The 26224-nt window shown below is 40.2% G+C and overlaps 1 protein-coding gene across 16 annotated transcripts in view; it reads right to left on the bottom strand.

Moving 5' to 3' along the window:
- The window catches only part of LOC147310381 (ELKS/Rab6-interacting/CAST family member 1-like), a 151707-nt gene that overhangs the window by 28802 nt on the left and 96681 nt on the right, over positions 1-26224 (bottom strand). For 11 of the 16 annotated variants that reach the window (XM_086269781.1, XM_086269785.1, XM_086269784.1 and 8 more), the window contains 2 exons: positions 12903-13050; positions 3387-3494 (listed from right to left, as the gene is read on the bottom strand). In XM_086269781.1, the coding sequence (XP_086125907.1) occupies positions 3387-3494; positions 12903-13050 (256 nt within the window). Of the gene's footprint in view, positions 1-3029; positions 3108-3386; positions 3495-12902; positions 13051-26224 lie in introns of all 16 variants that reach the window. The other 5 variants (XR_015125809.1, XR_015125810.1, XR_015125812.1 and 2 more) reach the window with 1 other exon arrangement.

Here is a 26224-nt window from a genome sequence, read left to right as displayed (position 1 = left end):
GGAGGAATTATGGGATAAAATACGAACAGGAACACAGACCACTGAAAGTATTCGCAAGACTTTCATTAAGGTATACATGTTTTTCTTGTATTACACAGCCTCCAATAGCCAACATATGCAGTGTGTGTGTGTGTGTGTGGTTAATGGGTCCGCAGGGCTTCTCAGTATCTTACTGTAGTATGAAACAATCCCAAAGGAGAAATAACTTTATACAGCACTGTGAGTCAGTGTGTGTGTGTTTGTGCTTCTTTATTAGACTCCCCTGCCTGCCTACCAGATTCTTACTGTTCTATGAAAGAACTCCATAGAGAGACATTCAGCTAGCCTCGCTGATGGGATGTATTAAAAAAAAACCTCTATGGCCACATTATATGGTGAAATCAAGACTTTTCTTCCTCCGCAGAACCCTCTGAGACAAATACACACCAGCAAAAATGCACATATTTGTCCAGCATCAGCATCAGTAGTGGGTGTAGGCTTTCACTGCTCTGTAAGTGCTATCTCAGTGACCCAACCGATGAAGTCTTGGCTAGTAGATGATCTCTTAAACTGCCAAGCAAATGTATCATCCGGTTGTAAAACTGCTCGTCAGTTTGTTGCAGAGCTAAGACAGAGAGACCGACAACCATTCACTCCTACATGTCTTTGGACTGTAGGGGGAAGCCAGAGTACCCAGACAGAACCCATTCAGACAGGGGGGAATATACAAACACTATACAAAAGGCTGCACAGCATTAGTGTTTGCCTCACATTAAGGTTCTGGGTTTGAATCCGCTGGTCGTCCGCGGGTGTTCATTGTGGAGCTTGGATCTTCTGTATTCGTATTTCACTGGTTTATTTCCAACAATATTTTCACGGACCGGCCTTTAAGGTGTCGTGGATAAATACAACAAAATAAAACCAGCACCGGTACCAGAAAAAAATACGATTTATTCATAACACACGGGAAAAGACCCAGGTAACCCGAGTTAATGCTAAAAACCAATAAAAACCCTGAAAACCATAAATTTCACACCCGAACCTCAACTCTCGTGGCCCAGTACCAAACGACTCACGGACTGGGTCGTGGCCCAGTCCGTGGCCCAGCGGTTGGGGACCGCTGTTGTAACTGGATTAATTTGAGGGTTTTGGGCTTGTGAGATGAGGGAAAAAAATGGCAAGACGTGTGAAAAACTGTTTTGTTTGATAAGGAAAACAAGAACACTCACAGAGCACAACTCTCCCCGAAGAGCGTGACCATTTCACCAAAATGAAATCATCTCAGGCTGTTCTGGTATCTACCATCACACAAAATCTGAACATGATGTCTTTAAAACTGTGGATGCTAGATTGTTAACCAACAGCCAAACAAGCTGAACCAATTACATGTTTAGACTGTATTGTCAAACTGTTTAATCCACCTTACAAAAAAAACATCTCAGGAATAAGTAATGTAAATGTAATATCACTTTCACTTCCATAGAAATGGTGACAGATTTTAAAACACATTAAAAAACTCTGAAAAAGACACTTGCTAATTTATAAAATGTACATTTTCTACTATTTTGTGTAGTTATGCATCTAATAAATCTGAAAGCTATTTGAAAAAGCAAAATACCATGAAGTGGCCTTGACAATGCCTGATGTGTCTTAAGAGTGCTCCCCTGTGTTTCTGTGCAGCAGCAGTTGTCTCTGAAGCATTTCATTGTCCAGCTGCAGCACAAAATCCCCTCACAGAATACACACAATCACTCACTGTGCGGATGAAATGTGCTATGGCAAATTACCAATCTTACACACCAAGAGAGTGTGTTTTCATGTGGCTATGTAAATACAGAGAGGTGGAAACAGAAAGAAAAGGAGATAGAGTATAAGCTGTGTGTGTGCTGCCTCTCTCAGCAGGGAGGTGCTACCGCTAATTAATAACCAGGGTCAAACTTAGATCCAATGGTGAACCTTTGGGCTTTTAGCATCCCAATGGGAAATCCATCTGGAGCAGCTGAGCTGCACTAAAAGCAGCATGTGCAGCTCATATGTGGTGCCGTCTCTGCACTGTGGTCTTAGTAGATCCAACCGTTTGGATGCCTTTTAATAACCACTAAACTTAGAAGAGCCTTTTAACCATTAATTGCTTAAAATGTGTAAAAATTTCCAATTCACTTGTTTCAAGAGTTTAATGGGAACAAGTGACTTTGCCAGTTTGGCGTTGAAACCTGAACACTTGCACTACTCAATGCTCAGGTTTCTTTCTTTTTTCTTAAGAAAGACTGCTCTACATTAGACGTATTGTGGTTGGGTGTCTTTTGTTCTTTCTTGAGTTGAATCTTGTTACGCATCTACAATTAATGACCTTTGGGCTTTTGAAATACTGGAAAGCCCCTATTGTATGATTAAAAAAACAACACAGGAGCAAGGTCAAAGGAAAAACCTTCTTTTCATCATTTCTGACAGAAGAAATCTACTTTTTACATAGCAGTTTAGCAAAGGTGCACATTTCCAACACTACATCACACATTTCAGTTGATTTGAATAAGAATATGGTCTCAGTTGGCATATGATTGACACATGAAGCTTACAATATCAAACCAAAGGCAAGACCCAAGTAGACTTGGGGAACAAGGGAATCATCCAAAAGATTAATGAAGGTTGAAATAATGAAATCATGGGTATAAAAATGCACAGGGAAAAAAATAAATCATAAAAAAGAGTTCAGAGAATGCCAACTGGAAGAAATCCTTATCATGAGAGGATGAAATTATATTTAAGGATGAGAAATTGAACAAATGAAGCACAATTCAAGATTTGATGGCTGAAGGGAAAAGGAAAGGAAAGATGAATCACAGAATAAAAGATGCATTTCAAGATTGGATTTCAATGTTAGAAAGAATGGAGGAAAACTGAATAAATAAAAAACGATATGAGGCCACAAATAAAGTGAAATGACAGACAATGATGCCAGAATGAGATCACAAAGTCACGGATGAAACGAAAGAAAAGGAAGACGAATGAAACAATGGCCATGATCAAATCCAGACAGAGAAGACGCTCACCCTTCTGTACACAATGATGGACTGAGGGTGAGGAAGAAGGCATGTGATTGGCTAGGCCCAAATGCCCTCCTCATCGTCCTATCGGTTAGTTCAGTCCAGCCGCAGCGTGAGTTCAGAAACAGGAAGTTAGTTTAGCAAAAAAGGGAAACTTAACAGAGATATAGAGAGTGCAGAACAAGTAATAGTGCTAAAAAATGGTTAACTTTAATTAGTAAATTTGAAGAGAAATAAGCTAACATCCAATAGCCCAGAAATGGCAATATGACTTGCTGGAAAGTCTTTCATTCAAATATTATTAAAGAAAATAAAGATTTCACTGGTTTGGCCAATGCACACCGTCCGGGGCAGTTATCTTACCTGGTCTGGGGAGGGTTTGTGATTGTTGGGCTGCTCTGAGTTTGGGGATGAAACCTTCAAATGATCATCCTCATAGTTGTCCGCCATCAGCTTCATCCTGTTCTGCGTCTGCAGAGACAAAAATAATATATCTCATTAGAAACACGTTTTTGTTTTTAGGTGGAATTTAGCACGATCATCATTATGACATTCGTGTTTTAGACGGAGCATAAACCAGTGTGTGTACGTGTGCGCGTGAAGTTAATTTGGAGAGAAGTAGATTTTTGAGTGAGTGCCATGAGCTTTGCCTGAAAAAGTGTGCATATGTGTGTGTTTTTGTGCGCAAGAGGAAAACAGTAACAGAGGGCTTCCCAACTGTCCATTTGTATTTGAGTTTCAAGAACTGGGTTGGTTCATCTTGCACATTTCAGACTGCAAACACACACAACCATCATGCAACCTGTTGTGTAGCTTGTTAACCGGCGCAGAAAAATAACAGGCTTGTTAAGTTGCCACTTGAGGGGAGATCCATAAAGACTTAGACAAATATTAGACTGTACACATACAAAGGCCTCCAAAACACTTTCATCTCCTCCTCCTCCGTATCTTTCTTTTCTCCATTCTCATTTCTCCTGTCTTTTCTCTGCAACCATCTTTTTGCTCCTCGGATTACTGTCACATTCCCCCCCCCCCCCCCCACTTTTCGTCTTCTCTCCTCGTCTTGCTGCTCCATCTGTTTCACATGTTATAGTTATACTTCAGGTTTTACAGTAGGCCTGCAAAGTGTGAGGGGTGAGAGATGAAAAGCAAGAGATGGAGTCAGTATAAATCTGTAAGTCTTGTATACTCTAAATCCCCTTAGCCTCACACTGAGCCCTGCAAGGAACAGGAGCTTAAGCAGGACAGACTGAGGTTTTGTGTGTGTGTGTATGTATATATATATATATATATGTGTGTGTGTGTGTGTGTGTTTGACAAAAAGTAAAAAAAAATTTTTTTATATGCATTTGTTTGAAAGCTAAATGAAAGACTGCACTTTTAGGAGTGTGCATGTGAGCAAAACGATCACGCGTCTGACAGTGTGTTACACTTGGTGAGTATCTGGACCTGCACAAACGAGCCCATGCCGCACTTAAAAACACCTATAAAGCAAACTCGCAGAGCAGACAGTTTATCTGCACACCACACAAGTTTGAAGATAAACACGCGCAGAGCTGTAAAGTCACCTTTATTAGTATCTGACCGCAACTTCCACCTGCCCTCCCCCGCAACCGTCCTTACACAGATTTTTTTTTCTTTATGCTGTTGTTGTAACATATGGAAAGTTCATATGCACCAGACACTGGCTTGGGAAACGCAAATTTAATGAAATTAAAAGAGCAAGTAAGACTTGGTCCAGACTGTACAATACACACACACGTGATAGTTGCCTGCAAAAACATATAAATACATATATCACTGCCACTTCACTTTATGTACATATGTAAAATTGTGTATTTTTTTATTTGTACACTATTGTTTTTCTCTTTTATTTATTCCAATTATTATCTCTAATTCACTTTTTCTTGCTGACCCTTGTGTTGCTGTAACGTGTGAATTTCCCCAGTGTGGGATTAATAAAGCCGGTGTCTTTGTTTGTTTCTATGTTCTTCTGAATGACCATCTTAGGTAAGCATCTCTTTAGTGGACTGTGTCACACTGAAAGATGGAGGAAGAGGTCTCGTGTGTGGAGTCTTACGGTTAATTTCTAGAAATATGCCTACATGACTTATGCCAGGAGTTTGCCTCAAAGATGAAAATAGATAATAATAACCCAAAACCCCAGGTTCATATGGAACACGAACATAAAGCTGAACAGACAGATGTGCCTCTGTCCTTAGGAAAGTTTATTTCATAAAGGTTAAGAGATCGTAAGTAAACATACATTAAAAACATTTGCTCCAACACTTGCAAAAAAGGCTCTGGGATCTGGAAAGCAAGAAACAAAAAGGAGGAAAGACAGTTAAGAAGAGGATAAGCTGTGTCAAGAGGGTGCCTGATTTCTGATCTCTTTAGTATCTTCTGTCCTACCTTTCTGTAAAAACACTTTATCTGTGTCCTGTCCTCTTTCTCCTCATCCTAGAGCTTTCTGTATCAAAATAATCCCCAGTTCCTCCCACTCTTCCTGTCTTCATTGCTCACCTCTGTCATACATAATACTTTTGAAGATTAAGTCTTTTTACCCAAATACCTAACGCACTCCTTTCTGTAGTTATCGAAGCTCACTTTTTTAAGTGTCTTCTTCCCATCTATAAACATAGTATTTCATTTTTCCCTGCTTCATTCTCTCATTTTGAGCTCCATAACTTGATTTTATCTGTGGCCAATTCCAGCTTCTGTTTGTTTCCTTCCTTCTGCTTGCAACATGTCCTCTTTCTCTCTTCTTGTTTTCATGTCTAGTCCACTATTTCGAGTTCATTTTGTTTATTTATTTATTGTTTATTTCTTGAAGAGCCACTTGAGGCTGGCTCCAAAACCAAGTCAATCCCAATAGATTGACTTTGGCACCTTAAATACTGATATTAAATGCTGCAGAAATAAACATGTTTACAGGTTGCTACAAAATGAATTTGGTCTTTTAAGATAAGCAAAAGTCTTTGTTCTTTTTTAATCGCAATTTAAGGCATGAAGTGGATCACCTGAGAATATTTGTGCCTTTTGGCACATTATTAATGCAATAATATGACAAATAGTATGAGTTACAGTGTGGTTAATTGAACAATCAGCCCCATCCTATTACATTCGTACCTTACTTATTTACATCGATACTCATAAGCAAGTCTTCATGTCTATGTGAAGCAGCTTTTCTAATTAATCTAAAAGTGCAGTTCTGCCGTCTCGTCCAATTGTGGTAATTTTGTTTCTAAAAGCTTTTAAAAATGACTATGGCCAAAATTCTAAAAAGAAGATTTTTATTAGTCTTTAGTAAAAATCTGTCTTTAAATGATGGAAAATCTAGAGAGCAACATGCAAGAGGAAAAAAAAAATCCTAAAAATGAAGTTGATGCAAATCGGTGAGGTGGAAAGACAAAGAAGAAAGTATGGCTGAAGAAGTGTCCTCATTTTCCACTTTGGCCTTTCTTTACATTTCTCCTCTTTCGCTAACTGTCAGGAATGCTGACTTCAGCTCATTTGTTCTTGTGCCAACTCTCTTTCTCACTTAATCTAATCATCACACCATTATTTCACTCCTCCTCCCTCAAGCTTCTCTACGTCTTCTTCCCTCCCCTCCGCTTCTCCCCCACACATCCTTCATACAGCTCGGCTGTAACTCGCTAACAATCGAAAGAATGAGAAACAAATGAAAACGAGGTGAAGTGAGGGGGTGGGGGGGCTGCTGAGCCACGCTTGGAAGAAAATTATTTCATTACGATAACGCTCTGGGGAACATTACATGAGATTATTGTTTCGCCTTTCTCTCCGGTGGCAATAGAAGCGCCTTTGTAGATATCTGTGCAATTATCAACAATGAAAAGTTGCTGAGTCACGGTTTGACAAGAACTATTTCATCATGATAAGAAATTAGATTACTCTTAACCCATTTTATATCAAGAAAAGAAAATTGTTAATAAGTGGAAAAATACAAATGATAATGAATCGTGTTTGAGCTGAGTGCTGTGGAGATTATTTCATTGCAGTAAGTCTCGGCGGTGTTATAAATTTGATTAGATCCACATTTTTTCACTTGCCAGTAACACGGGAGGTCATCATAACTACAAACAAGAAGTGATGAAGAGTTTAGTGGGAAAACAAAGCATGAACACTATGAACTGTGATTCAGAAAAGAAGAACAGGGGCGTTATAGTATTAAAGATGTTTTTAGTTCACAAATAAAATGGAGATAATTTAATTTGCAAAACCAAAATAGGAAATCTAGAATGTCAGGACATATGTTCTAAGAATGCAAATATTTGTTGTGTAAAAAATAATTTATGTAAAGATTTAAAGATTAAAGATTTATTTAAATATGTTTTGACCCTTTATGGACCACATTATGGATGCGGACAGATCTCATTCAGGTCTGCTGGAAATACAATATCATCACACGAAGAGCCAAAAGTCTTAAAAATGTCCATATTACAGCCATAGAGGTTTGGACCGAGGACCATAGCCACACATACATCCCTGACCTGTAACTGTTAAACATGTGTCTGCTAAAGGAGAGATCCTGCTAATTCCTCACCTCCACCCTCTTCTTTCTATTGTAACATTTCATAAAATATTACAAATATTATTTTTTCTTTGCTTTTGAAATTGAGTGCGTGGCACAGATGGAGTTCACAAAGAAACCAAGTACACTGCAAGATAATATGACAGTGACTTGTCAAGGTAGCCACACCAACTGCTTTTTCCTTAATTTGTTACAAGCTGGACCATAATTTACAAAATGAACACTATGGTGTGTTGGATAAGACCTCAAACTAGCAACTAAAGCCATAAATGATAAATGGACTGATTCTTATACAACAGCTTTCTACTCCAGCACCCAAAGCATTTTATACTACATGTCTCTTTCACACAAGCACTTTTTTCTTGTGTACTTCCTTTTCCTGTACTGTGGGATTCTGTATCTTGCCCAAGGATACTTTGGGACATGGACTGGAGCAATCATGGATCAAATCAACAACCTTGCAATTACCAGATGAAATGATTTACCTTCTGACCCACAGCCATCCCAGATAAAAAAAAAAAAAAAGTATGCTAGAAAAATGCCTATGGAGGTCAAAAATGAGGTGAGAAGCATGGTAACTTTTTACTTTTACATGTTAGATTCAGTCTACGGTATAAATGTGGTCACTACTGGCTTTGGAAAATCAAGATGGTGACAGCCGTAAAATGCAAAGTAGAGCCTCCAAAGATGTGATGTTAAACCAAAGGCTGACTGCATCTTTCATATACACTCTATGCATTTAACACATAATATGTGTCAGGAAAAATCAGTTGTTAATATTTGAAATACACTGCACAGTCCAGGATCCATGAATACCAGTGATTTGCTGTAAATTCATCAGAAATTTACCATTGCATTGGATTTCTCACATTGGCACAGGTGGATTTTGTGCTAGGCAGGCAAGACCAATCCAGTTGTATCATATATTTGGGTTGTCACATGCACTTACGGCAGGTATGTTGAGAAATGTTTAGGGCTTCAGCAGATGTGTGAAAACTGCTTTAGAGGGAAGAGGAAGGAGACTGTGGGATACACAGGAGAGTGAAGAGAGCTGAAGTTACCTTGATCTACAGCCTCCTGCAGCTGGGGGTCAAAGGTTAACATGCAGGAAAAGCTTTCAGGGACACAGGTGCGTTTTAACGTATGCAGCATAAGCACAACAAATACAAATCTTCTTTGCTTGTATTCACTGGTTTATTAGTCTGTTCTGACTAAATGTGCTTACAATCGCCATATCATTAGTACACAGCATTAATACCTTGCAATGGATTAACTGAAATAGTTTCAATTCATAATAAATCTCATAATAGATAGGGTACGATCAATTCTACATGCCTGTTACTACACAAACAGCTCCATGGCACGAGAAATGTAATTCTCTGAATTTAACCTGCTCTGTAGTGGGGTCTGACAGCTCTGCGGCATAGGTTACTGTGCTGTGTGAAACCCAAATTCAGACCAGACTGGAAACAGTATTTAAGCACTCCATCAAAAAACACCCCAACTCTGACCTGTGACTCACTGAAGAGTGGTCGTCGTCAAAAAACAAACTTCAAAAACTTTTCAAACAACTTTTCTAACACACGCATAAGTGAACAGCATTCATAAAACTGCAAACCCAGAGTATTAACCCAAAGTTAGCTTGCTAACTGAAACACTACCTGCCACATGAGGCCTTACGACAAACAGAGTTTACTCTTCATCAAAAAACTCAGTTTTAATTTTATGCTATCACTCTGCCTCTGTCCACTTGTCAGTTAATTTATAAGCATCTAAAAGTCGATCCGTGACACAAGAAAATGCTACATAAGCCTCAGCTTACTTGATAACATTGCAAACAGATGCATGTGTACACACAGGAATACTGAGGAAGTCTCCGCTGTGATCCATCACTGGAGACTGAACATTATGGCTCTACAGAGAGAATGGGAGCGAGAGAGAGAGTGAGAGACTTGGAGCTGTGCAAAACGTTACACACCCTTGCATGCATGCGCACACTCATAGCTGCAGACAGTTGAGTCTCTGTGTTGTCAGTAACCACCTTCGAGACCCTGAAGTGTCATAAATGACTTCAAATAGAACGCGGAGACGGAGACGAGATGGAGGGATGAGGAAGGAAAAAAGAGAGAGGGTGAGGACTGTTACTCTGACTTCATTTGACACTACTTTCTAACACCTTGCACTTCTCTCTTAAACATCTATTCAAACACTGTGGCGTGCAAATGTTGCTTTTCTTTTGCATAGCCAATGCTTGTCTTTTTGAAACCTCGGAGCTTCCATACATTAAGTCAACTTTTGGCAACATTGAACACGAAAGTCTTGTGATAGCATTTGTATTCTAGGGGTCTTTATGACAAGTTAATCTGAACCATGGGGTTTTAAAGTGAGTGTAAAGCTCTACGATTTTTGCTTAGTTATGATTTACCATGTGTCGTTATCATATCTGTATGCCTGGTGTGCACTGTGCTTACGAGATTGCTGATTACACACAGAGTATGCTTAGATAATACATTTTTATATGATCTAAGCGAGTTTAACAGACTGTTCCACCAGTGAAAGTTACATTTCGTGCAACTATCAAATTAAAAAAAAAAAAACTTGGATGGTATTTCTGTAGGGTTGTCTGGGATGTATTGGCAGTAATTGAGCAAAACATAAAATGGAAAGCCTGGTTGGATAGTGAAACAGATAACAAAGGTCAAAGGTCAAATAAAAAAAAAAGTAAAATGTAGAAAAACAGTGCAAAAAGAAAGGGAAGGAGAAAAGTTAGAAAGGGATTCCCTGTACAGTAATTTTCCTGTTTTTTCACACTTGCGTGTATAATTTAACAGCTGAATTTTGTTAAGATCAGTCCTGGGGTTGTTATTATGTATAATGTATGAAACGTAACACCTTTAGTATTTGAGTTCTTCCACAAAGCTGACAGCAAAGTTGGTGAAAACTAATCCCAAATGTACTTGACAGAAAACATCTGTTCGGCTGTAATTATGAACGGGCTTGTGAATGATGCTACAAGCCTGACAGTTAAGCCTGACAGTCTCTGCTTTTATTAGCTGCTAAAAATCAAGCTTTGGCTATGATAGAAGTAGACTCATCTTGAGCATCATAACTCTCTGTTTGGGGTTATTTGCTACAAGTTCCTTTGTCAACGTGAAGCATGTTTTCTATCGATTTGGACTCCACACTTTGTTGCCCCTGGTCTCTGCTCATATTTGTGATATTCATGGACAGTATCTCATGACCTAGCCAGAGTGAATCGGGTGTCCATTATGGAAACCTCAGAATAGTATCCTTGCTTTTTGCAGACGATGTGGTTCTGTTGGTTTCACTGGCGCGTAATCTTCAGCATGCAATGGAGTGGTTTGCATCTAAGTGTGAAACAGCCTGAATGAAAGACAGCACCTCCAAGTCTGAGGCCATGGTTCTTTGCCAGGAAGTGGTGGAGTGCTCTGGCTCCCTTTGGTTTGAGGGAATAACTGTCCCAAGCAAATGCTTTCAAACATCAAGAATCTTAATCAGGAAGTGGAACATGAGGTGGATTGTTGTGGCATTAGAAGGAGCACAGGCGTTGGACTGGACTGGTAATAAAGAGATAAGCCAAAATCCATCCATCCATCCATCCATCCATCCATCTTCTTCTGCTTATCCGGGGCCAGGTCGCGGGGGCAGCAGCCCAAGCAGACCTCCCTCTCCCCAGCCACCTCCTCTAGCTTCTCCGGGGGAACACCAAGGCGTTTTCAGGCCAGCTGAGAGATATAATCTCTCCAGCGCGTCCTGGGTCTGCCCCGGGGCCTCCTCCCAGTGGGAAATGCCCGAAACAGCTCACCCAGGAGGCGCCCAGGGAGCATCCTTGTCAGATGCCTGAACCACCTCAACTGGCTCCTTTCAATGTGGAGGAGCAGCGGCTCTACTCTGAGCCCCTCCCAGATGGCCGAACTTCCACCCTATCTCTAAGGCAGAGGCTAGCCACCCTTCGGAGGAAGCCCATTTCTGCCGCTTGTACCCGCGATCTCGTTCTTTCGGTCACCACCCACAGCTCATGACCATAGGTCAGGGTAGAGACGTAGATCGACCAAGTAAATTGAGAGCTGCGGTTTTACACTCAGCTTTCTCTTCACCACAACAGACCAGTACAGCGTCCGTATCACTGCAGCCGCAGCACGAATCCGTCTGTCGACCCAAATATACTCATTCATACATTGCTTTTTACAGAACTTTGATCTAATATTCTGACACTCTTAATTAATGTATTAATGTATCAAGGGCAAAATGAAGAATCTTGTAGACACAGGGGATTAGTAGACACCCCTAAGCCACAGCTGTCTCGTCAGAGATCCGGTTAGGGTGCCTCCTGGGCACCGACCTTTGGAGGATTTACAGGCAGACCCAACTGAGGGGACATCCAGAACTTCCTGAAGAGACTTTATATGTTTTCTGACCTTGTGGAATAAGAAATATGCTTCTTAGCCACTGTCTATCACAACCTTCCTTGGTAGAAGGATGGCTTATGGTTTATGGCCTACCATAAACAAAAGTTAAGGTGTATATTAATTTAATACTGAAAGTTATCTACATTTACTACTGTGACATTAAACTTAAGCTCCACTAAAAAGTATAGAGCACCTCATCGTATACTTCATTGGTTGAGCAAGTTAATAAAAGTAATATCACATCCAGAGAAATGATGAGACATACAGAGGAGAGAACAGTAAAGAAGAAATCCACCAAACTCCCAGTAGGCTCATTCACTAAGGAGTTGGTTATTTCAAAAGACCCACGAGAACCTTAACTGCGTTATGGAGTGTGTGTGTGGGAGTGTGTGTGTGTATGAATAGACCTCTGTGTGGAACCACAGAGGCATTTGGTCATGTTTATATCCTTGTTTTTGGCCTGAGGGAATGTGTACACATTGGTGTGAGCATTTGTGTGCTTGAACTTATTAACATCTAACCGTGCCAGTAAGGTGACATGCAAGGTTTTGTGTGTGTTAGTGTGCATGTGTCTGCGGACAGAACATTTACATAAATACCAGTTCATAAGAAAATGTTGTCACCAGAACTCTGCTGAAGTTCAGAACTCTGTGTGTGCATGTGGTGAGAGTAGGAGTGGTAGGTTAATCCTAAATTTACCCTTTGTGGTTGGAGTGCTGCGGTTACATCTGGACTCAGTTTCTCTCTGCCAGTCTTGTTTTTCTTTACTACTCTTGTCACTGTCACCTCACCTGTGTTCCCCCTGCTTTTATTTACATTTTTTTCCAGATTTGGAACCTGCATTCCTCTCAAAAAGCTTTCCTGGTTTTTCCTTGGATGTCAGTGTTTGAGTCTTACCTGCTGTTTGAGCTGTTGAACCAGACTATCCTTCTCCCTCTTCAGAGCTGCGACCTCTTCCTGGGTTTTCTTCTTCTTGGACGAGGAGAGCTCCAGCAGGGCGATATTGGCGTCTTTCTCACTTATCGCTGCCAGGAGTGCCTCTTGCCTGCGCAGAGACCAATTGTGATTAGTAAAGCATTCATTTTTATTAAAATTACATCAAAAGAAAGGAAAACTGTTGCTTCACACACATTCTTAAAAGCATTTAATAACGCTCCTCGCCATAAAAAATATTATGAAATAATTTTTCACTAAGAATGTTTCAGCAGTAGTGCAGCTCCTGGTGTTAATGACACTGAAAAGTTACAATGACATTACTTAAAGTTGAAACTATCTGTGGTTAATCTAGCATTGGACACAAGATGCCTCTTTGTGTCAACACAGATTAAAGCCCAGTCTTTTCCACCTGTTTCTGTTTGAATGTAGAAATTGCAGGAATAGATCACCTTAAACTCTGAACCAGTACAACTATAACCAACGGCGTGGTTGTAGACTAATTTGGGTGAAGCAACTCTTTAATTTTATGGCGAACCCATGATGTGTCAACCAGAAGAGCGCACTCATCTTAACCACACTTAAGCTCTATATATTATGAAAAAACAGGAAGACTCTTGATGGTGACTATGATGCAGAGCATGCAAACAAGAGTTTTACAGTATTGTTGCTTAGACTCACCAAAATACCAGACGCTCATTAATGCAAATATCTAATCAACCAATCATATGACAGCAACTCTGTGCATTTAGGCATGTAGACACAGTCAACACGACTTGCTGTGCAAACCAACCATCAGAATGGGGAATGAAGGTGATCGAAGTGACTTTGTATGGTTGTTTGTGCTAGACGGGCTGACATGAGAAACTGCTTACCTACTGGGATTTTCCTGCACAGGGTTTACTTAAGAATGTTCACGAAAAGATAAAATATTCAGTGAGCAGTGGTTCTCTGTACAAAAATGCCAGAGGAGAATGGCATCAATCAGGAACTCAAATAACCACTTGTTGCAATCAAGGTATGTTGAAGAGCATCAACACATCAAAGCTTAAAGCAGATGGGCTACAGCAGCAGGGGACCACACACTGAATGCATCATTTAGGTACTGGAGCCTACTTGAGTGTCTACCATGTCTATCCCTTTATGACCACAGTGTACCCATCTTCCATCAGGATAATGAACTACATTACAAAGCTCATATAATCTCAAACTGGTTTCTTAAAAATGACAATGAGTTTTCAAATGACCCACACAGCCACCAAGTCATAGTCCAATAGAGCACCTTTGAGATGTGGTGCAATGGGAGATTTACATCCTGGAAGAACTGTGTGATGCTGGAAATGGTAAATGGTCTGGTTCTTGTATAGCAATAACTTCATTCAGCTTCATTTACAAATTCATAGAAGGACTTTTTTTCTATGCTTTTTCAACGTAACTGCTTTCTATCTAACATTCATACACATTCATACTCTCATAGATGCATCAGTGTTTCCAGCACTTTGCTGAATCTATGCCACAAAGATTTTAGGCACTTGTGGAGGTAAAAGGGTGCCTAACAAACAATATGTTCCTTACAAAGTGCCAAGTGAGTCTACTTCCCATTGGTTCTTATCTGATATGTCTTTATTTTACTCATCTAACTTTTTGCACTTTTTGATTGGCTCTTCCTGCATAAACAGTTTTAAAATAAGAAGATACATGACAATGATGAAAAACTAGGGAGAAAATAGGGACAATCGTGAAAGCGCATATTTTCTAACTTGGTTGTAAACACAAAACTCCCAAGTCCCCAGTATTCCAAGAAGGGCTAAGAGCACATATTTGATATTATCTGCAATTAGCAATTATGTAAAAATGTATTTTCAAGTCTCTATATGCCTCTCTCTCCCTCCGTTTCCATACAATTCTCTAGTCCCTGTCTCCATTTCCAGCCATTTTGACTCCGTCTATCTTTCCCTCCTGCCTGGATGATCTGGTTGACAGATAGATAGCATTCCATGTGGTCGAGAAGCACCAAGCCACATCCCATTCATCCCATCAGCCACAGATTGGACAGAACCACATTCAAGGACACCCAACGTTAAGAATTCTCAAAATTCTATCTGTTTTCAGTCTAAATCGCTGCTGTTTTTTCCACAATCCCATAATGCTCCTATAAAGACTTGCCACACACAATCAAACAAGCACATGAACACATAAAAAAATGCAACGTTGCAAAAAAAAAAACATGTAAAAAGTGGAACACATTCACTTTTCACTTTACTTTTTGTAAAAGTGTCTTTTTGCAAATACAGTTTTAAGACATTTAAATGTTAAAGTAAACTCAAAAAGAAGAACCCAGAATGCATCAACAACTCACGAATTAGGCAAAAAATGTCAAGGGTTTGGACATACAGGGAGTGCGGAATTATTAGGCAAGTTGTATTTTTGAGGAATAATTTTATTATTGAACAACAACCATGTTCTCAATGAACCCAAAAACTCATTAATATCAAAGCTGAATGTTTTTGGAAGTAGTTTTTAGTTTGTTTTTAGTTTTAGCTATTTTAGGGGGATATCTGTGTGTGCAGGTGACTATTACTGTGCATAATTATTAGGCAACTTAACAAAAAACAAATATATACCCATTTCAATTATTTATTTTTACCAGTGACACCAATATAACATCTCCACATTCACAAATATACATTTCTGGCATTTAAAAACAAAACAAAAACAAATCAGCGACCAATATAGCCACCTTTCTTTGCAAGGACACTCAAGTTTTTCTTGAAGGATGCAGACTTCTTCCTGTACCACTGCTTGAAGAAGGTGTCTTCCAGGAACTGGCAGTAGGACTGGGAGTTGAGCTTGACTCCATCCTCAACCCGAAAAGGCCCCACAAGCTCATCTTTGATGATACCAGCCCAAACCAGTACTCCACCTCCACCTTGCTGGCGTCTGAGTCGGACTGGAGCTCTCTGCCCTTTACCAATCCAGCCACGGGCCCACCCATCTAGCCCATCAAGACTCACTCTCATTTCATCAGTCCATAAAACCTTAGAAAAACCAGTCTTGAAATATTTCTTGGCCCAGTCTTGACGTTTCAGCTTGTGTGTCTTGTTCAGTGGTGGTCGTCTTTCAGCCTTTCTTACCTTGGCCATGTCTCTGAGTATTGCACACCTTGTGCTTTTGGGCACTCCAGTGATGTTGCAGCTCTGAAATATGGCCAAACTGGTGGCAAGTGGCATCTTGGCAGCTGCACGCTTGACTTTTCTCAGTTCATGGGCAGTTATTTTGCACCTTGGTTTTTCCACACGCTTCTTGCGACCCTGTTGACTATTTTGAATGAAACGCTTGATTGTTCGATGATCACGCTTCAGAAGCTTTGCAATTTTGAGACTGCTGCATCCCCCTGCAAGATATTTCACTATTTTTGACTTTTCTGAGCCTGTCAAGTCCTTCTTTTGACCCATTTTGCCAAAGGAAAGGACGTTGCCTAATAATTATGCACACCTGATATAGGCTGTTGATGTCATTAGACCACACCCCTTCTCATTACAGCGATGCACATCACCTAATATGCTTAATTGGTAGTAGGCTTTTGAGCCTATACAGCTTGGAGTAAGACAACATGCATGAAGAGGATGAAGTGGACAAAATACTAATTTGCCTAATAATTCTGCACTCCCTGTATTAGACTTGAAGTGAAATTGGTAATTGGTTTTCTGAGGGATGTGCTAGAAAACGGCAGCTCCAGCTTTTTCCAGATTCCACAGGGCACCTTTAGTGGTCTTATAGAGTCCATCGTTTAGCAGTTCAGAGCTTTTTTGGCAACACGTGAAAAAGTAACAGTATATTTGGCAGAGGTGTTCATAATGTTTGAGCCAAAGCACAGAAATCCACGCTGATGCAGACAGAGGTATAATTTATTAGCATTTTTTAGATTCCATTTCTGAGCGCTTTTTCTCTTTACTCAACACGCAATTAAACCCTCCCTCTCACCCTGTCACATACACACAGAGAGATACAGCGGTGCAACAAGGAATGCAGTGATGAGGGTGTCTAAATGAAGACAGATTACATGTTTAGACTGTGTGAAGACCCACAGATTCTTTGGTCAACCTCATGGACCAAACTGTCAGTGTACAAATGTCCTATCATGCATCTAAACTGACAGGGGAAGCTGGGACATGGGTCGGTAGATTAATTTCCTGGCCAAATTAGGTGCTGTCAGGTATCCCAGTGTTTAATAATAAAATGAGTTATTTGAATATTTTGGGGTTTTTTTTTGTTTTTAGTGATAGAGGGAGGGAGGGAGATCAAAGACCTACAGGTGAAGATCAAACACTACAAACTAGGGACAAATATCATTTGGATATGTTTGATGCCTTAATTATTTGCAGCATATTTACTGATAACTCAGTAAGTAAAAATGTCATTTGCATGTATTAGTGTTTCATTTTATCTTATGAGCCATGAGAAGACCTGCTGATATTAGAAATAACTAAAATTCTTATTATGATATGAAATTTAAAATAAAGAGCAATCAGTGAACTATATGAGATTGATATTTAGTCCCATTTATGCCAGTTAAACATTAATGTATTGCTTTTCTTTATCCTCCTAAGACCCGCACTCTTTCATGGCATGTATTTTTAATTTCTCTTTGCTATTTGGGCTGATTGGGGCCTGATGAATGTAAAAACAAAGATTTATGTTTTTTGGGTTTTTTTAACCTGATTTTTGTTTCTGAGAAAAATTAGATGCACATATGAGGACACTCGCTTTAAATTTCGATAGAACAGTGGTAGTATAACGTCCTCGTAAGTATAGCAATATTTAGTATTTTGGTCTAGACAACCCAAAATGTGATATCCACATATGTGGATGCCAGGTCCTAGGAGTTTAAGGTTTTTATACCACACTACGCATCATGCAATCAAAAAAATAAGCGTCTTTAACTCTATGAAATACTTTTCCTTGCTATTACTAAGAATGGTCTTTTTCTTCGTCTGTGAGCCAATCAATTAAATACTTTTTATACAAACATTAGCACATGGACTTTTTCATTCCAGACTGTGAGACACTGGAACAGTCTCACAGTCTTTCCCCTTTCCTTTTATACAAACACCGGTACACAGATTCTGACTCACACGTATGCAGAGAGGCTAATGGAACATTACTCTTGTTAAAGCTAACAGTGCGTCTAGTTTTATACCATATCTGAGGGTTACCTGCCAGCACAAGGCGCTTATAAACCCCTGGTGATAAAATGATATTTATTCCAGATGCACTTGTCTCATTCTGGGCCTCTCTGTGGCTCTCCCTTCTTCTCCGTCTGACACACACACACACACACACACACACACACACACACACACACACACACACACACACACACACACACACACACACACTCTCTCTATGCTTGACATTCCCAGCTAAGCACATGCTTATGACAACTGATGGTTGTGGCTACTGCTATTGCTATGTAATTGTTAAAGACAACTGTTTCGAGTGCAGCACTCTTTTGCCGAATCTTTGGATGATTCTACTGTGAAGGGGCACTTAAAACATAGTACGCTCTTGCCACTGTTGGCAATCTGTCCTTATCATTAAAAATAACAAAGACAACGGAGCCAGCACATTGTGGAGGAAAGGGTCCCAGTGGACGTGCAGCCTTAGATCTGTAACTCCCCTTTCAAGTCTTTCCGAAGCAACAGGATGGAGGAAGGTCTGCTAACAAAGAATAATATCTTGTTAAAGAGGTTAGTTCTTTAATACTGTAAGTTTTCCATTTTGGAATACACCTTTTGGATTAAATCCTATGGTAATTTTACACTAAACGTCTCAGTGACTACTTGACGTTGTGTTGGCAGTAGTGTATATATACACACGGTATCTGTCATAGGATTTTGTGTTGATGAGCTCTTTTCTCTGTCTGTTAAGCCAACAAAAGCACTGTATCAGAAAAACACATTCCTTGTTATTTATTTCAATATCACTGCTGTGATGGTGCAGTGGGTGAACCAAAAAAGATTTGCCATTGAAATAACGTCATATATAACATGCTGATGAGACAACTTAATAATATTCTCACAGCTAGATTCCTGAAAGATTATTGTTGGATGGAATAAGCTCCATCCCATAATTCATTAGCTTGCTGAAGCACCTTAACAGGCCAAGCTTTGGACAGCTGGCCTCTCATTTGACACAACTGAGGATACTTTGAAATACAGAGGAGTTCATAGCTGACTCAGTGACTGCAAGGTGACCAAACAAGCCTAAATCATCACCCGTCCACCACCATTTAATATCAAGTGTTTGTGCTGATACACTGTGTTTGGTATTTGCTAAATGTGATGCTGTGCATTATGGCCAATCATCTGCACTTTGGTCACATCTGTCCAAAGAACATTGTTCCGGAAGTTCTCTGGTGTAAACTTTTTAGAGTGAAGGGTTTTAGAGTGAAGATCTCTTGGAAACTTTCTAAGCATATTTGTTCATTCTTTTCTTTAATTGTACCGTTATGAACTTCAACATTTAACATGCTAACTGAGGCCAGTAAAGTCTGAGATGTAGCTTTTGGGTTTTTTCTGCAGTTCGTCTGAGCATTGCACGGTCTGACCTTGGGGTGAATTTGCTGGGACGTCCACTCCTGCAATTGTATTAATATACTCCTAAATGCTCCAGATCAGCAAATTGCCAAAACGAATGCTTGTATAGAGGTGCTGGCATTTGCTGTTAATTGATTAATGAAGTGCATTTGATTAGGAGCACCTGGCTGTTACTTAGATTCTTAAATTCCTACCAGTAAAGTCTGGTTAGTCTGGTCCCATGATTACTTTCTTTTCCACATGACATGAGAAACACTGAAAAACACTAAAAACTATTCCAATGATAAGTTTACTGAGTTGTCATCGTAAATTCACACATACTGGTCCACCTGCCCGTTTTTCCCCCCACATCCTATCGCCAGACAAGGGATCAGATTTACTAAGCAGAAAAAAATGAGGGTGAGACTGTAACTGGAAACAAAAAAAGCACAGATTTCAATGGAAAGTTCTGGGGCTCATCTACTAATGTGCAAAATGATGACACAGCTTGGAACTTGTACTCGGACAAATATAACGTAGGAGCTGTATTTATGTTTTCTTGGGGGAAAAAAACATGACAGCGCAGACCACAGAGAGGCAGAAGAATGAGATGTTTTCTGTGGTAGAAATTGCAGGTGTCAGTGGAGGAAGTAAATAGCAACTGCTGCTAAAAAAAAACAAAAAAACCTCATAATTGCAATGTCCATTCTGCTCACAGAAGGAATATCTGAAATTCACTGAGGTCAGTGAGGGCAAGGTAAATGGAGTCTACAGGGGAACGTGTATTCCATTGACGAAATTTATAAGACAGCATGAACAGTAAGGAGATGCACAAAGTAGATGTCACATTTATAGAATACCATAAACCTGAATCTGACTGGTAGCCTACATTTGCTCTACTTCTATGTTTTCTTATTGTTTTTTCTTTTACACCATCAGGAATTGTATACACACACACATACGCTTACACACTTTATCAATATTTCTTACTGCGGATGATGACGTATAATTCACCTAAATCCCCTCTCCCCAGATTTAGCCTGAAACTCTCACAAACACAAGCCACAAAAATAACTTCTGTCCACACCTTTCCATCACTACCTTTTCACTCTGTAAATCCCGACAGTAGCTTTCAGTGCCAAAGAGCTTCGGTCTAGTCCAGGAACTGATTTACTGTCTTCTCAAAAAACATTTGCCAGTGGTCACTTCAATATAATTTTATGTGTAAATTTATGGTCATGGAAAATAAATCATGGTTAAAGTTAGAGACATATAACAATGGGAAAAAATTAAATACATGATATATGCAAGACAGGCTGGAGTAGGAAAATATATTTATTACTCCAACAACTGCAGCTGCGTGATGGCATGCAGGCTTTGCAACCAGATTGAGGTTGCTTGTGACAATGACCACCACCCTTATCCACCACCTCGCTATATTGGACAGCCTTCTTATCATAAAGGGATGTAAACTGTTGGGAATTGTCAACTATCGGTGTAATTCATTGGCCAGGAAATGCTGACTAAAGATTCCAGTCCTACAAACAGTCCATATGTTTTCATTTAAGCTTTTTACAAGTTATTAACAAGTTTCCATCTAAAATTTCTCTCACTTATTCTCTATCAGTACTCCCCACCCACACTGCAGCTCTCGTTTCCATCATTTCCTTTCCCTCATCCTTCACCACTCGTGCTATCTCTCTGTCTGTAAAGAAGACTGGAGGAATTCTTTCCGTCATTTGGCGGTCGTGTGCCATGATGTCATCGCTGTGGCGACAAGGCAGACAGTAAGCAGATATACACAAATGCACCAGGCACCTGACCCCAGCCCCAACACACACACAAACACACACAGGGGCTCTCTCCTTTCTAAAACCACTTAAGGCCCCTCACTTTATCACAAACCCTAATGCCTGGTCTTAGATCACTCGCATTTTTCTACACACACACTAAAGCAGCTTCCCATGTACGCTGCATTATCTCTTCATGCTGTTGCCCTTTAATGCAATCTGCCATGTGTATATGTGTGTTTGTGCCTATACTACTGCATTGGTATTTTGTGTAAGGGTGTATGTGCATGCTCACAGGCTCTCTGTGTGTATTCAAAGCCTTATTCCTTGCATTAGTGTCTATATGACTGAAGTGTGTGTATGTGTGTGTGCCCCTGTGTCTGTAAAGTAGATTCAGTGCAGTGTGATACTGGCCAGTCTCTTTCAAAGACAAACACAGAGCTATTTTAGAAATAATCCCCGTTCTCTGTTCTCTGTTTCCGACTGAACAAAAAAGCTCTCCATTGTTTTCTGTGACACTGTCTGCTCTGGTTACCCTCGAGGCTGCTTGCGGGACGCCCGAGTTAACCCCTGTATTACGCGGTGCGTGTCAAGCACTGTGATGGGACGTTTTCTTAAAAAAAAAAAAAAACAATATTCATGAATTGTTAAGACTTTTTAATCGCACTTAAACTTTGATATAGTTTTTAGTTTTTTCTCCCCCTGGTGCATAGTACTCCCCGCAAAACCAGCTCGACCCCTACTTGACCAGTGTTGAGAAATAAGTGAGTTTCGAGGTAAGCAAAAACAGCAAATTCACTTAGCTGGCGACTGGGGATTCGGAAAAATATGTTAATTACACTCTATAATCACGTTAACCATCAGTGCTTTGGTTCTCTTTAAACAAAAGCAGACAGGAAAGTTTTGAAAACAGCGAAACAAAGAAAATCAAACTCATTCCAATCTCCACAAACTGAGATAATTCTTATTATTTATAGAATTTATGTAGCAAGGACTGTGTCTGCTCTCCATTAACCCTGTAGATCTGCCCATGCCACTTCTGAGCTGCTTCACCAGAAGATGAAAGAAGTTAGAGAATTACAAATTTGTGAGCTGGTTTCTGTTTTATAGGCTGAAGAGATGCCTTAAAATATATCCAACTGCATTGCATAGAACGGAGCTTTTTTTGGTTTTTTATCTAACCAACCAATAAGATGAGTCGATCAGGCCAAAGGAACCAATTTAGATGCTCCAGATAAACTAGAGCAAAAGCTGGCAAACTAAAGTCGACAGCATTGCTATAAAACTTCAACTTCTTACTTCAGCTTCGATACAAATTTGTCTGGGGAAAAAGAAATATATGATCAAACCTTTATCAGGTGTTCTTTTTCTCAAATTTTCCTTATTGTGGTCTATGTGTCAGGGCATAAAATGTGTAAATGTGCTCATTTTGAGCCCTGCTGTAAAAAGAGGGCACTGCAGTGGTGAACAGTGTAGTTTCACAGCAAGGTCCTGCTTGTAGGTAGTTTGAACCCAGGACCATCTTGCTATGAGGTGACAGTGGCTACTGAAAAAGACTAGGGCGCCTTTCTGTGTGTAGTTTTGTATGTTGTCCCTGGGTACTCCAGCAGTCCAACAACACATGTTAGGTTGACTGGTGATTATAAACTTGCTGTAGATGTGAATGGTAGTCTGTCTCTCTGTTTTAGCCCTGTAATAGACTGCTGACGTGAACAGGCTATATCCTACTGGGGTAGGCTCCAGCTTCCCTGTGATCCTGTATTGGATAAGGAATTAAGACAATCAAGTGCTATGGATATTTTGTTTTTAACAGACACGTATAAGGTACTAATTGGATAGGCTTAGATCACACTTAGACACATCACACTGAAGAACATAAATTAACCCTGGAGAACCAATGGGGTCAGAGCCGACCCCATTGGTTCTCCAGGGTTAAAAAAATTTCAGACCTTACCAACTTAGCTTGAAGGTGACTTTAGAGAAAAATTGACACATGAAATTTGGAAATTGTGTGAACAGGCATACCATTAACTAATGATAAAAAATCCAGTTTCCTGCTTTTTCTCTTTTGTGCCAACCCGTTCTCACTCCCAAAGCGTAAAATTTTACGCTAGGTGACAAATCGTCAACATATTACGTTTTCGGCTACCCACCACGTTCCTAAATGACGACCTCGGAAAAATGAGGAAATATGAGAACCGTATGGACTCAATCTACACATGTTCGCTCTTTTTCTTCAAATCGCTTAGAAACACGCTATTTAACATCATTAAAGTCCTGGTTAAGGTCAGGAAAAAGGTTATGGTTAGGCCTAGGGATAAGGTTAGGTTTAGGGCTGGAATACAACGCCGAAGGTCTCCTTTCGCGTTCCTCAGGAACACCGCGGGACGTGACAAAACGTCGGCATGTTACGCCTCGGGAGTGAGAATGGGCTGTTTGTGCATGAGGAAGAAACAGGGAAGCAGCGAAGGGGCAAAAGATTGGCTGTGATATTTTTGTTTAATGTCAGCTAAAAGATAATTTTTTACAAAGAGGAGAGTGCAAAGTAGAAATGAGAAGAATAAAGCTGTCTGTCAGTTGTGGCTAACAACACGTGAACTCACACATATTGTGCAAACAGACACACAGAAACAGAGGTAGTGCTAAGATGTTGATTGGAGAAATCTGCGATAGAGAAAGGAAAAAAAAGACTTCCTCGTTTTTGTTTTTTAAACCTTTGCTGATACGCTTTTAGCTCTGTTTCCGACAATCCTCGCATGCATAAGCACATCTCTTTGGTTGGTTCTGCTGCTGATGACTGTGCATAATCTAATTGTACGTGAGGGTGTAAAATTAATAGATTTCTCCTCTTTCTCTCTCTCTCTCTGTCTCTCTCACACACACACACACACACACACACACACACACACACACACACACACACACACACACACACACACACAGTTTCTGGGTCTCCTGAGTGGGTAGTATTTCTCTCCCAGCTGACAACTTCTGTCCTGCGGCGGACAACCAGCAAGTAGACAACTCATCTGCTTCAAGCCCAGCTCCCTCACTTTCTCTGCCTCTCTCTCTTACACACACACACACACACACACACACACACACACACACACACACACACACACACACACACACACACACACACATTAAATATATACAGCCAGATTTATATCTGACATGGAGTTAATAGTTCCTGTAACGCAAGCCTTTGCTCCACTTTGCCCTCTGCTCTTAGACTGCACTGCAGTACACTACACAAACTCCCAAACACAAACACTCTGCTTTATAACCCTACAAGAGAAAACACAGTGCAACGAACGCACACATCGGAGCAGGTTTTATGAAACATTTGTTACTACTGGCCTGCCATGTGTGGACCATCAAAGTTAAGCCAATAAATCTCTGGTTTATAGTAAACTATTTACTGTAGCGCTCTCCTGCAGAAGGGCCAACACAAAGTTTCACTTCACCACATTATACAACTGAGGTTATTAGGGAAAATTATCGACACCTACCGACGTGGTAATGTGCGATCAAAACTTTGAAACAGTTCTCTAGGGCTGCAATAAACACATCAAAGGGATAACGCTATGCTGAAAAGGCAGAAGAATGATAAAATGATTATCGGGAATTACAGCTGAGAATGGCCTCGAAGCTTTAATTCAATGCCAAAATCCAAATCCTGTTTACTGATCTGGAAAACATACGTTTTTATCAAGCCTATAAAAACTGAGAAAAATAATAATGAGTGAAAAAATTATCCGCTTGCCGTCAGCACAGCAGCCAGAGCCTGATTTGGTAGAGACTTTGTTTTATGTTTGACTGACGCTGCCTAGATTAAAGTAGCCCGATGTATAACAACACAGTGAGAACAGCAGGATTTTTTGGGCAAGAACTTTTTGAGAGCCGAGTCTGTGTCTTAAACTATAATGGAAGTGGGTCAGAGATGCTGGACATGAATAATTTAGCATGGAGAGAGAAGACGGGATGAGAGACCATCTGAGGCAAGTGTTAGGGAAATAGGTTAAAGCTGGTGCATAGGATATCTGTGTGTGTGTGTGTGCTTGAGTGTTTGAGAGGGAGAGAAAAGCTCCCCTCAAGGAGCTGTTGTACATCAGAGAGGCTTAAAAAAAAAAGACAGCGAGACGGCAAACACACTCACACACACACACACACACACACACACATACACAGCATTGACAGGGAAGGGAATAAAATAACTGGAGGATTTGGAGGGAAAACAAATCAAAGAGACGTGAAGAAGGAGAGGCAGGGAAGCAGACACAGGAAAGGGAGGTAGAGAGACAAAGGAAGTAAGAGGGGAAGAGAGAGCAAGACGGAGAGAAGGGCAGGTGGGACTACTGCATGACAGAATGAGGATCTGTTCTTGACATATTCCCCCCTTTTTCTCGCTCCCTTTTTTCCCTCTAAAAAAACTTCTCCCGCTCCCTCACCTCTCTTTCTCTTTGTCTGTCGCTCAGACGCTCGCACACACACACTTAAAAACACACACTGTGACTAATAAGAAAAGTGTAAAAATGCATTATCTATGGTGTGCGGGAGTTTGCTCTTCCCATGAGACCACACACACACACACACACACACACACACACACACACACACACACACACAAAGAAGTGTGACAAAGCTGCAGCTTTGTGCTCACTGTGGTTCTTTACAGTAAATCCATTTCTATGCTTAGCTACTGAGACCAAGACATCTGCTTACAATCTGTCAGCACAAACTCACTCCTGCCATATTAACCAGTGAAAGTAATGGACACCTGTGAGTCCCACATGTTCACTGAAGTGCAATTAAGATAAGATAAGATAAGATAAGATAAGATAAGATAAGATAAGATAAGATAAGATAAGATAACCTTTATTAGTCCCACACGTGGGAAATTTATCTTATGACT

Source organism: Aulonocara sp. 'chitande type north' Nkhata Bay, linkage group LG17 (genome assembly GCF_057382095.1).
Source record: "Aulonocara sp. 'chitande type north' Nkhata Bay isolate Kocher_YH1m ecotype deep benthic linkage group LG17, A_spYH_male_GT1.1, whole genome shotgun sequence".
NCBI lineage: Eukaryota > Metazoa > Chordata > Actinopteri > Cichliformes > Cichlidae > Aulonocara > Aulonocara sp. 'chitande type north' Nkhata Bay.
The sequence above is the reverse complement of the archived record's forward strand: the minus strand, read 5'-3'. Positions and strand labels throughout refer to the sequence as shown.